This window comes from Xiphophorus maculatus, chromosome 1 (genome assembly GCF_002775205.1).
Source record: "Xiphophorus maculatus strain JP 163 A chromosome 1, X_maculatus-5.0-male, whole genome shotgun sequence".
Classification (NCBI taxonomy): domain Eukaryota; kingdom Metazoa; phylum Chordata; class Actinopteri; order Cyprinodontiformes; family Poeciliidae; genus Xiphophorus; species Xiphophorus maculatus.
In genome coordinates this window covers 9,108,335-9,120,791 of record NC_036443.1, presented here as the reverse complement: position 1 = coordinate 9,120,791, position 12,457 = coordinate 9,108,335, and the positions used below count along the sequence as shown (strand labels likewise).

General features: G+C 44.9%; 1 protein-coding gene across 2 annotated transcripts in view; it reads right to left on the bottom strand.

The window, feature by feature from the left end:
* The window catches only part of celsr3 (cadherin EGF LAG seven-pass G-type receptor 3), a 123,138-nt gene extending 117,436 nt beyond the window's left edge, over nt 1-5,702 (bottom strand). For both annotated transcript variants that reach the window (XM_023334615.1, XM_005800177.3), the window contains exon 1: nt 153-5,702. In XM_023334615.1, coding sequence (XP_023190383.1) covers nt 153-5,622 — 5,470 coding nt within the window. In that variant the 5' untranslated portion in view covers nt 5,623-5,702. The remainder of the gene's footprint in view (nt 1-152) is intronic.
* Between the last annotated feature and the right edge of the window lie 6,755 nt (nt 5,703-12,457).

Genomic DNA, 12,457 nt, shown 5'->3' with positions numbered 1-12,457 from the left:
ATCTTTTACTCCCAACCTTGTAGAGCTGAAGTTCTTATCTTCACACTATTTTCCTTGCCAAATAAAGCTGTAGGGGCATCTAAATGAGCTTAACACACACACACACTCTCCAGTCCACATTTGCCACACATATTCCCTTCACGGTCTCTTACCTGTGACAGTGATCAGCATGGGAGCAACCAGGGGCCTGTTGTTATCCAGTTTTCGGCTCAGTCGAATCTCTCCGCTGGTGTGATTCAGGAGCAGAAGGTGAAGCTCATTGCCTCTGTCGATGGTGTAGTACAGCCTGTCAGACACATCAGGGTCATGGGCTGGTACCCTGCCAATCACCCCACTGGGGAAACTGTTGGACCGATTGGAAACAAAGTTGTTGAAAATGATTTGAAAGTCTTGCAGGGTTGGCCGATTGTCGTTCTGGTCCACCAAACGGATTCTGATGGTAGCCCGGCTCACTAGAGGTGCTGATGTGGCCTGGACTACAATAACATATTCATTGCGAGCCTCATAGTCAAGATCAATGAGTGAGGTGAGCTCTCCTGAAAAGATGTCCATCTGAAAGATCTCAGGGATATTGCCCTCAACAATTTGGTACATGATCTGAGCATTAGCGCCTTCATCAGGGTCAGTGGCAGTAATCTGGGCTACCACAGACCCCACAGCGCTATTTTCCTTAACCAATACCTCAAAATCGTCAGCAGGGAAGACAGGAGCGTTGTCATTTACATCAAGAACTGTCACCTGGATGTGGACAGGTGTTCTTTGAGGGGGCACCCCACGATCCACAGCATAGGCTGTGAGCTCGTAAAATGGCACACTCTCCCGATCCAAACGGCGAACAGTTCGTACAATGCCAGAAGTGGGTTCAATGGTAAAATCTCCATCTCCATCCTCACCATTTTGAAAAGTGTACTGAACCCGGCCATTGGCGTGTGCGTCACGGTCAGTGGCGGAGACCTGCAGGACACTAGTGAAGGGGGGAGCATCTTCACTCACTGTCCCCTGATATCTGGGACTGAGGAACTGAGGTGCATTGTCATTCACGTCATTCACGTTCACCTCAACATATGTTGTGTCAGATTTCTGTGGTATGCCATTGTCTTTCGCTGTGATAGCTAAAGTGTAGGTCATTTGGTCCTCATAGTCAAGCTCTGCCTGGAGTGTGATCGCTCCTGTTGCCGGATCAATACGGAACTGGGGAATGTTGTCTTCAAGAAAGTACGTGATCCGAGCATTTTCTCCTACATCGTCATCTGTAGCGCTAATCACAACCACTGTACTTCCTGGTGGCCTGTCCTCGTTCACGCTGACAGAGTAATGGGCACTCTGGAAAACAGGTCGGTGCGTGTTGGCATCAGTAATGTTTATGTGCACCTGGCAAGTGTCATGGAGTGTTCGATCTGAGGCAGTGACAGTTAGAACATAACGACGCTCCTGTTTATAGTCCAGTGGTAGAGCTAAGGAGAGAAGCCCCGCTCCTCCTGCTGTGCTGATAGCAAAACGGTTTCTGGTGTTTCCGCCTGTGATCTGATAAGTCACTGCACTGTTTACATCTCTATCCACAGCCGTGACAGTCACTACACTGGTGCCAACGACTGCATCCTCATTCAGGCGGGAATAATACTCCTTTTGGAGGAACTCGGGGCGATTGTCATTAACATCCATGACTGTAATTGTGACACTCGCTGTAGCAGAGAGAGGTGGCATGCCATAATCTCTGGCCTCCACACCAAAGAAATAGTGTTCCACAGACTCCCTGTCGAGAATCGAGCTGACAGTGACCCAGCCCGTTGCGGAGTTGATGACAAAGGGCGTGTCTGAGCCAGTCCCAGTCAACCTGTACTCCAGCCGAGCATTATCAGCTGAATCTGTATCTATAGCCTGGATGTGGAGGATTGAACTACCAACTGGGGCACTCTCAAGTACAGATGCTTGGAATGGTGTGGATACAAAGATAGGAGGGTTATCATTGACATCGGTCACTTGCACACTCACAATTCCAGTATTGTTGGAGAGAGGTGGCCGGCCATTGTCCTGAGCACGAACACGAAGTGTATACTCCCGCTCAGATTCATAGTCCAGGGGTGCCACCACCTGAATTTCACCTGTTACACTATCAATGGAAAACTGTCCACGACTATTACCACTGATGATATTATAGTGAACAGCAGCATTGCTGTCCTTGTCCCTGTCTGTAGCGCTCACACGTAGGATCTCAGAGTGAGGTCGAACATCCTCCTTCACTGCCACCACGTAGCGCTTTTCGCTGAACTGTGGTACATTGTCATTTTCATCCAGAACGGTTATATAAACTTTGACAGTGGCAGAGCGTGGACCTGGATCCTTCCCCTGGTCACTGGCCTCCACCTGAAGAGTGTAATGTTCATTTGTTTCCCTGTCCACAGATCCTCTGGTTGTAATTAGTCCTGAACGTGGGTCAATCTCGAAAGCAGCTCGTGCTATTGCAGCAGAATCACCGATAAAACGGTAACGGATATTGGCATTGGACGGAGAGTCTGAATCTGTTGCTCTCAACTGTAAAATTGGATAACCTTCTTCCACATTCTCCCTAATTGTCTCTCTGTACTCTGACTGTTCAAATATAGGTGAATGATCGTTACGGTCTGAAACAGTAATGGTTAACATTGTGGTCCCAGAGAGCCGAGGGGATCCGTGATCTGTCGCTGTGACCCGGAAGTAATGCAGATCCATGTGTTCTCTGTCCAGAATCTGAGTGCTAGTGATGAGGCCTGTGTCTGGATGGATGTGAAAATAGTCAGATGATCGACTATTCACCAGTGGGGCCATTGTGTAGCTCACCCGACCTGCATCACCTCCATCAGGGTCTGTGGCTGACATTATAATGACAGAGGTGCTTGGTGGCTGGTTCTCTGCCACCTGGACTTGGTAGTTATACAGTGAGAAATGAGGGTGTCTATTGGCTGCACGTCTAGAACGAGACCATGGCATCAAAATCCTCCTTGCCTTTTCTCCCTGAGAGCTATCATCATCTGCCACTATTATCAGGCGTTCCAGGCTCCTCTCTCCCCTTGAAGTGTGTCTTTTCTCCCACTCGACCTCATCCCCCTCAGCTCCCTGGTGGCTTTCATCTGCTTGGGTTTCTCTCTTCCCTCTATTGCGATCAAACTGTGTGATGGTTGAGGTGCTGCTGCCCCTATACTGACCCAACCCTCCCTTTGCTTCACTTTCTTCCTGGCCAGTCTTTGTTACTCCCTTTACCCTTTCCTTCTCCCACACCTCCTCTTCCTCGTCTGCACGTGGTTCCTTGCCTCCCATCAGCCTCGTCTTGCCCTCCCCCACCTGTAATTTTCCTCCCCAAACAGCATCAGCAACAGCAGCGGACCCCTCCAAGCTCTCTCCCTCCCTTTCAGCACTCTTCTTTCTTTCTTCTCCAGTCCCCATCTGCTGCCTATCTGACTGTCTGACACCTTCGGGCTCTAATGGCTCTTGATCACCGGATTTTAATTGCATATGTGTGCTTTCACCTCGCTCAATTGCTGAGCAGTCGTTGGAAATACTTTCAGCGCACCCAAGATCCCCTTGTTGCATCTCGCTATGCCACGAGGATTTTCCAGTATCAGATTCCTGACCATTACTCTCATTATTTTCTTTCTTTTCGTTGTTGTTATTGCTGTTAGTGTTGAATTTGCTCCACAAAAGCACATGCAGAGCTTCTTTTGGTGCTGAAACTACCTCCTCTGCAGAGGATGAGTGAAGCATGGTTTCATCCTGCTGAGTTGTCACATTAACTTGCGAGAAAAACAAGATGCTCTTTACTACTGGGTGATTAGGCTGCATAGGGAGAAAGGGATTATCTTCAGCAGCAGAGTAAGATGTGGCAGACACAGCACAAGGAGATGTAACGGGAAACTTAGCAGGCAAGAAAAGGCCTGAGTCACCGGTAGACTCAGCCTCTGAAGTTTCCTTCACTCTTAGAGCACACATGTGGAGCTTTTCAGCTTGTTTAACTCTCACTGAAAAATGATCTACATCTGTCTGAACGAGTGGCGTAATGGCTCTTTTGTTGGGTAAAACCTGTCTGCCTCGCATCTCTGCAATGCTGCTGAGTGCAAATTGGATGAGGAGATTCATCTGAGCCATGCCTCCCATGGGGGTCATAGAGAGAGCCACCCCCATTTCTCTTCGGCCCAAACAGCTAAAGCAGCCACCGGTAACCTCCCTCCTTCCTCCCAGGGTTTGACTGCTCTGCTGCCTGGATGCAGGCACTAATTTCCCCAGTGTCGGAGACGGAAAAACTAAATCATTATCCGGGTAATTAGACAAGTTAACGTGTTTGTTGACGTGGTCAACCCCTCTTCCTCCTCTGAGATCATTTCCATCTGTACCGTCACCCCTCCCTTCACTTGTAATTCTGGCAGGCTTGGGTTTTGCAAACCCACAACAAAAAAGAGAACCATCTAAAAAAGCCCCTCCTCTTGTCATGGACCACGCCACCGTCCCATCATCACCCCTCTCTCTGCTCCTGTTTAGATTGATAACATTGTGCCTCCTTAAATAAGAACAATCATCAGCCCTCCTCCCCACACTAGCTGAGTTCCCATTGGCATCCCAAACCATCTTGCTGCTGCTTTCCCTGTAAACTGGTTGCTGATTGGTTTTATAAATGCAGCCATTGTTGCAGAGATTAAAAGTTGGAAACTGACAGATGCAGTCCAGTTTTGTTGCTCTGACACAGTCTGAAATGGTACAAACTGTGTAACATCTGAAGATGTCATCTGAAGCATCAGTATGAGGTAAACTGCATCCAGAAATAGGATGATTGCACCAGGAGGGAGCGGCCGTAAAGGAGCCAAGTGAAGGCTTGTTGGCTGAAAGGATGTGTTGCTTGTTAGGGATTAGACAGCGGACACGCCGTGGTGCTGAGACTCTCTTCACCTCAGGAGCCCCTCTGCACACCTTTCCCCCTCTCCTCTCGCAACTTCCGGGTGAGCTGCGCGGTCCGGAGGCGTGCACAAAGGCTCTGTCAGCACCACGTTTTACGAGGTGTGGCCTCGGCGCCCACCACCGTTGCGCGCACGTTTTAGTCCTTTGTACTGCCCTTTTCTTGCCGTTTTGAGCGGGCAAAGAGGTAAAGACAGGTGAAGCGGGAGGTGAAACAACGCCCTTTCTCCCCATCTCGCCTCTCTCCACACCCTCTGCAGCGCCGAAGCCATCAGAGGTAGAGATGCTCCTGGTGCTGGGGAGGCGAAGAGTAAAAGGTGGTAGGAAATGAGCCCGAGGGCGTTGTAATCCTCTCAGTCTCTCTTTCCGTGCCCCATCCAGTTGATCTCCTCCCAGGTTCCCTCCTGCGCGCTGCGCTCCGGTGCATTCCTCTCTCTGTATCCGCACTACAGTCCACCTGCTCCAGCGGAGATCCCAGCTGCCCCTCGGTAATCCGCCTGCTTCCTCACACCGATGCTGCTGCTGCTGCTGCTGGTTTACTTCACCGGCGACTCGGTAGCTGAGGGCAGGGGTCCTTCTGCTGGGAGCCCCTCCTGTGTTCACCGTCCCCGGGGTGAGGGCTAACAAAGGACCGAGGAGAAGCAGGTGGAGCGCCAGAGACGAGAGCAGGAGCGGGGTGAAGCCCGTTATAGGTGCAGCCATTTAGTCTCTTCCTTTCTCCGTATCCCTCCCCTCCTTTCTCCCTTCTCCACTTCAGACTATCCTCTATCGTTCTCTCCAGAGTGCGCGCTTCCACTTCTCCACGTCTCCACCTTACTTCTCTCCACCCTCGTTCCGCTCCGGCTAGGTGGCCACTTCCAGGACCGCCTGCACCGCCCGACACCTTCCCCCAGGCTCCCCCGTCTCTCTGCCGGCCTGGAGAGTTGGCATCTACCCGCTGTGCTCCGTGGAGCTGGAGGCGTGAGCGCTAGGATCGGCGCGGCGGCGGCAGCATCTCTCCTCTTGTTCATTCACATCCAACATGGCTCACACACTCACACTGACTGGCGGGCTGGCTCACACACTGTCTCTCAGCGTGTGTGTGTGTGTGTGTGTGTGTGTGTGTGTGTGTGTGTGTGTGTGTGTGTGTGTGTGTGTGTGTGTGTGTGTGTGTGTGTGTGTGTGTGTGTGTGTGTGAGAGAGAGAGAGAGAGAGAGAGAGAGAGAGAGAGAGAGAGAGAGAGGCAGTATGAATGTGTAGCATCCATCCATACGCACACACACACACACACACGCACACACACGCAATCACGCTCTCCTCCATCTCTCCTCCCCTCCCCCTTTTGCTTGCATCTCCACAGCCTCTCCCTCTCTCCTTTTTCTCTTTAAATGCGCGGCTCCGGTAAGAAGGGCTGTTACACAGCACCCGCGGCGTCGCCATCCCCGCAGCTGGAAAAGGAGGGAGAAGCAGTCCGTATCACACCGTCATCTCCTTACATGAAGCGTGACCATCCCTACAGACTGTCAACAAGAGCACAAACTTATGACAGGGAATCCTCTGAAACTTAAATAAATGCATATAAGCTAAAGAAAGACTGAGGTTGCCGTTTCAGATTTTTCAGATTTTCTTGCTTTGCGCACCCTCACTGTGAGGTCAGCTCCGGTTGTATCAGATTAAATCATGTAAAAGTGACGTAATCTGCTTGTTATGCCCATTACTACATCTCCCTTACACGCAGACATGGGTTACTCCAATTTCAGCTGCAACTTATATATTTTCTGAAAGGTTGGGGATCCGAAGATGCCTCGTGTAATAAATAAAACACCATATATATGTATATATATAATTTCAGTAATTGAATTTAAAAATGTGAAATTCATTCAGTGCGGTGGAAAAAGCACCTCGTCCATTATAATTATCTTCTGTTTTTTTTTTTATTGCACATGTTTTAGGTTATCAATCACATCTTCCAAAAAGCATAATACATTATAAGGAAACAACAATAAGGCAAAAAATTCCCAAAAGATGATTTTATTTATTAAGTAGAAAAGGGGCATCAACAGTGTCCCAGAAGTTTGAGAGGAAGAAGAAAGTGGTATAGAAAAGCTGGTACAGTCAATAGGGATTACCACAGCCTTGGAAATATTGAAAAGCAAATCCCTTTCAAGATGGAGAGGTCCAGAATCTACGTGATGTTTTCACATTAGTTGTGATACGGAGAAACAGGTCATCTGCTGTTTGTTTTATCAAGTGCAAAGTCAGCAGAGTCAACCGGGACCAAAGTTTTAGATCACTTCATGTTTCCGTCCACCTTCAAGCATTTAGCAGTATTAGCCCCGCCCACCGACAATTATGACTCAAATTGACAGCATTTTTTTTTTTTTGTGAAACAGTGAAATAGATATTTTTTGTGGATAAAAACATTTTTTGAATGTAAATACCCAGCTATGCCCAATAAGCCGGGTTTGCTTCCAATTTTAATTAATTAATGAAACACGATAAGGATTTTCTTATTTATTTAAAAATATTTAGGTAATTTTGGATCTCCCCAAAACGTAACATATGGGATTAGTGATGCGAATAATTACAGGCACATCCGCGCGATCATCCCAGTTTAACACTAATTTGCACACGGCTAAATGGGCAGATCAATTTCCTGATACTTAGTTTTGGGGGCTGGAAAAAAAAAATCGCATTATGCAAATTTTTAAGCTTCAAATTTCCTCCAACATTGACTCACAAGCTTCCCATTCAGTACCAATTTATAATGCTGTCTGGGTGGTACACAGTTTCTAATGGCGGCTCAAATTCAATATCAGTCCCCCCCCCCCCCCCCCCCCCCCCATCACGGCTGATGGAAGGAGATACACAAGGCTGAGACGAGAAGCCCAGAGGAACAGACAGAGAGCTGCGTGACCGCGCGTCTGCACGGGCACGCGTCCGTCCACGCTGTGCCTGTGTCTTGAAGATGTCGCTCAGTCCCGTGGTATCTTCGAGTAATAAATGTCCTCGCAGAGACACAATAACGAAGGGAAGCTCACAGTCCGAAGGGTCTCGGACTGTGAGCGTGTTAAGTCACAAGGATTTACACAAACAATAGATCAAGTGTTCACATTATTGCATTAACTGCAAAAATGAGTCTGTGCAAAAATAATAAGCTGAAGTGACCTGGGTAAACTTTGTTGACACTTTTAAAATATCTACTGGAATAAGCTGTTAAATGATAAAAGTAAGTTCATATCAAACGGGTGATGATAGATTACAGATGTTTACCACATTTTGCCACATAACAGCTTCAATGTATTTTGCTGGAAGTGGAGCTGATAGATCACCACTATGTCCTTCTGTGCCAACCAAGTCAATGCTTAGGTCGGTTTAAATCATCTCTAAACTCAACCTTTGGCTCTTTCCAACCCTCATTTGATATTTTCAAATGTCGGTATGTAAGAACACATTGACGTAAACTGCAAGTTTATCAGTTTCCATGTGAATGAAATGATTATAACAATTTTTTTGTCTTTCAGGTAGTTTATCTGGTTACAGCAGATATGGACCAGAGTGTTTCTTTGCCGAGTTAGTAAAACAGAATAAGCTGGCAAAGCCAAACAAAGATTTGAAAAGAAAGAAAGAAAAAAAAGAATTAAAATGTTATCCAGAGCTAAACCTTTTTAATCTCTTGGTCCCATTCTTTGTATTGGCCCTACTTTTCTGTGTTTATACTAAATGGGTAGGGTGTCTTACTAGCCCTAAGAAAGTGATGTTTGATAAGAAGGGTGTGGTACAATGGCATCAAATTAAAAAAAAAAAAAAATTTTAAGTTAACATATTAGTAACAGCTTAGAAATCATTGTAAAAGTTGTATTGTAATAAACTGAATTCAATTCAATAAAGTTTACTCAATAAGAATAAAATCTAAATATACATTGAATACTTGGCCCTTTGATTTACTCTCATAAGTCCAAATTGCTGCTTTAAGCAAAATCAGCAATTTAATTCTTTGCTGAATAAAATATCCAATACTTGTATCACATTGTGTTAACATGTCTATGTGTGTGTGTGTGTCCCAGTCAGGCTAGATCCCTGCCTCCTGTGTTTTTCCTTCCTGGCTTGAACGCTTGGAACGCTGCCACGTCAATATGGTGATTCAAATCACACACACACCCTCCTTTCCCCAACACAGATTTAGAAACACAAAAGAAAAAAAAGCTTCATCTCCCCTTTCCGGGTGTCCGCAGCCTCCCTTCATGCTCACGCTCTGTCACCAGGATTTACAGCTTTTTTTTTTCTTTTTCTAATTTTCCTTTATCCCGGGCACCTCCTCACAAACCCGCCTCAGCCAGCGGGAGCGACTGCAGCAGAATGTAGGTTATTGTGGCGCGAGCCGCGGATGTTAACAGGATTTGGGATGGGTCCGTGTCAGGAGAGCACGAGGACGTCTAGACAAGTTGTAACTGGTCAGCGTGAGAAGCGGGATGATGGCTGCGGGGCGGTTTAGCCCTTCAGCAACGACAGCTTCAGTACAATGATAGCTGTACCGGAAATATAGAGGAAGTCTTCGGTTTGAGGCCGGTCATCCAGAGGTCAGAGGTCGCAGAAATCCAGGCTTTAACGAGGCAGGTGGCTGCTGAAGTGGCTGTCACAGCTTCGTATTTAATCAGCATCATGAAGTAAAGGCACTGCCTGATCACACATCTGGGTCACACATTTTGGCACACAATAAACTTCAGTGTATTTTCTTAGGACTTTATGTGATAGACCAACACAAAGTAGGATAGAGAATCACTCAAGGTTCCCACATTTTTTTGACAAATAAAAATCTGAAAAGTGTTATGTGCCTTTGATTTATCCCTGTTTTACTCTGATAAACCTAAATCAAAATTCACTGCAACTATGGACTGTCAGAGGTCACATGATTGGGACCTGAGTTAAGAGCCGACATCACAAAGACAAAGTTACAGAATCAGCTGCTCTTTCACACATGTTCAGTCCACTCTTTCACTGCACATTGTGCAAAATATGCTTAAAAAAATGTTTGGCATATGTGAAACAACAACAAATTAATAAATTGAACTCATAAACTCCTTAAAGACTAAAAACAAATACATACTGCACTTTTCAAGGTTTTTAAAAAAATATTTTTTAATGTATATTTTCCCTTCAAATTGACATCTGTGCTCTACTCTGAGTTGCTATTGCATAAAACCCCAAATGAAACACAAAGAAGTTTGAGAATGTAATGTGACAATATAATAAAGGGGTATTTATTACCATTATTATACCTTCAAACACACACAGGAATTATGATTGTAACAGTGTATCTAGAGGAAATGAACACATTCAGGCTTTTTGAGATCTGATCTGCTCTATTGTAGCACAATACCAGTAATTAAACCCCATTGTTACTATTTGTGTTGCGAGTGATTTTTTTTTTTTTTTCCCGTTGATTTCCAAATGGATTAAAGTCAGGTGATCGACCCGCCTGTTGCTGAAAAATCCTCCTCTTTTCATCTTGAGAATTTCATCCCTGAAATGTACAGTATTTCAAAGCCAAATCCTGGTAAAGTTTAGCGTTTGGTAAAAATGTAGCAGATGACAAACCTGGTCCCATAAAATGACATAGAGCTTTCTATGCCTTTTTCATAATGTCATCCCTTTGCCAATCCAATTTGTTACACATGACTTGAATTATGAGATAATTGTTCTAATTTCTTTGTATGTTTGGATCACTTTTGTTGTTAGCGACAACGAGAGTGAATTTCACATCAATAGCCCAATTATATATAAATTTACTGAGAATATTAATGGCATATTTGATCATTATAGTCCTTACAGAACAAGTATTGCAGCAGTATATTACTTCAGAGTGGAGTTACAGGTCTGTCACACAGCATTCATTAGACAAAAAAAAAGGCATTATTAAACATGAGGATGGACGGGATTACACATTTCATATTAAAAGTCTCTCTCCACATTACAGAATAGGAAAACTAGTCTAATCCTTGTTTGCCCTTGAAGGCCTTTGAGGTATTAAAAGCCCCGCCGCTCCACCAGGGAGCATATAATCGAGACCGCAGAGAATCCACCGGGGGGAAATTTTCTGCCGTGAAATAATTTTGCTTCCTCTGCTGTGGAAGAGAGGCAGTTAATTACAGCGAACAGGAAGTCTAATAACACCGGGACGTGAAAACGTGCGCGGGCTCTGGGTCCATTTTGGAAAATGAGATGTAAACCGACCCACGCTGTGCACCGACAAAGCCTACCGTGTTTCCAAGTCTTGTTGTTGTCAAAGCAAACATCACGGTAAACTGAATAATAATAATAATAATAATAATAATAATAATAATAATCCTACAATCAGAGCAGATTAGGAAATTCCAACCTTTGTATTGTAAACAAAAGGTCACAAAATCTGAATTAACAGTTTAAAAGTGATAAAAAATTTCCAGGGAGAACTTAAGTTGTATTCAAACATTAGTAGATTTGTTCTATTTGACAGACGACACAACCTTGAAGAGTCATCAATGCATCCTTAAAAAAAAAAATTAGAATAATTATGAATGGCCGTGCATGTCAGTACACATGAATACCAACATAAACCAACCGTGCCTGATCCCCGATTCTGTGCAGCTCTAATTAAGTAAACAAACGGATTCAACATGCCTCAGTAAATAAACTTTAGAGTTGATCTGTTGAAAAGTTACTAATCTGTAGGCTAATAGGATTATACATCGGGGATGCTGCTGTTTCGTGTCCACCTTTATTTTAATTCCGAGCATCTAGTCAGATTAATTAAGCCGAGCAGGGAGTCTAATAGACGGGGTGTTTAGAGGCAGCAAGGAGTGTGCCGTGCCACTTAGAGCTATTTATTATGGATCAGAGAGGCTGGATGGACTATAAACGCTAAACGAAACTGACTGACAGACAGTTACTACGGCACCCTGTGGGGCTCTGACATCAGAGGGAGAGAGAGACGGAGCATGATGGGAAGAGACTGCGAAGGGCGGGAAGGGAAGGAAAGTTGAGCAGCTGAAAGACATGAAAAGTAACTTGACATATATATTTTTTTCCCAGATGTAGCAGAAGCTTATTTCTGATCACATCGTCTATTACAGCTGAAGTTTTACAGCCTTACAGTGGATGACAACAGGACATGTTTAAAGACAGAAAATAAGTGAACATTTCTGTTTCCTCTCCATGTCAGGGAGCTGTCTGTGGTCCTGAATGTAACAGCCTGATCCGCTTGTGTATGGAAACAAATTCTGTCTGTGTGAGATAAGAAAGGATCAACTTTTAAGACAAAAAGCATAGTGTGACAATGTGGGAAAAGTATTGACACCCCTTCATATTTGATCTTTTAACTGTTTGTTCTCTATGGGATTTTTTGTGTGAGACTAACAAAAAATAGTAGATGATTGAAAATTGGTAAGCAAATGACACTTGACTTTATTTTTTTTCCCCAGAAATATACATGAAATGACTAATGTCATTATTTTTGTTGAGCCACATTCTTCAGGAATTGCAGCTCACAACTGTTTTTGCTGTTCTTTCTAGCATTGCC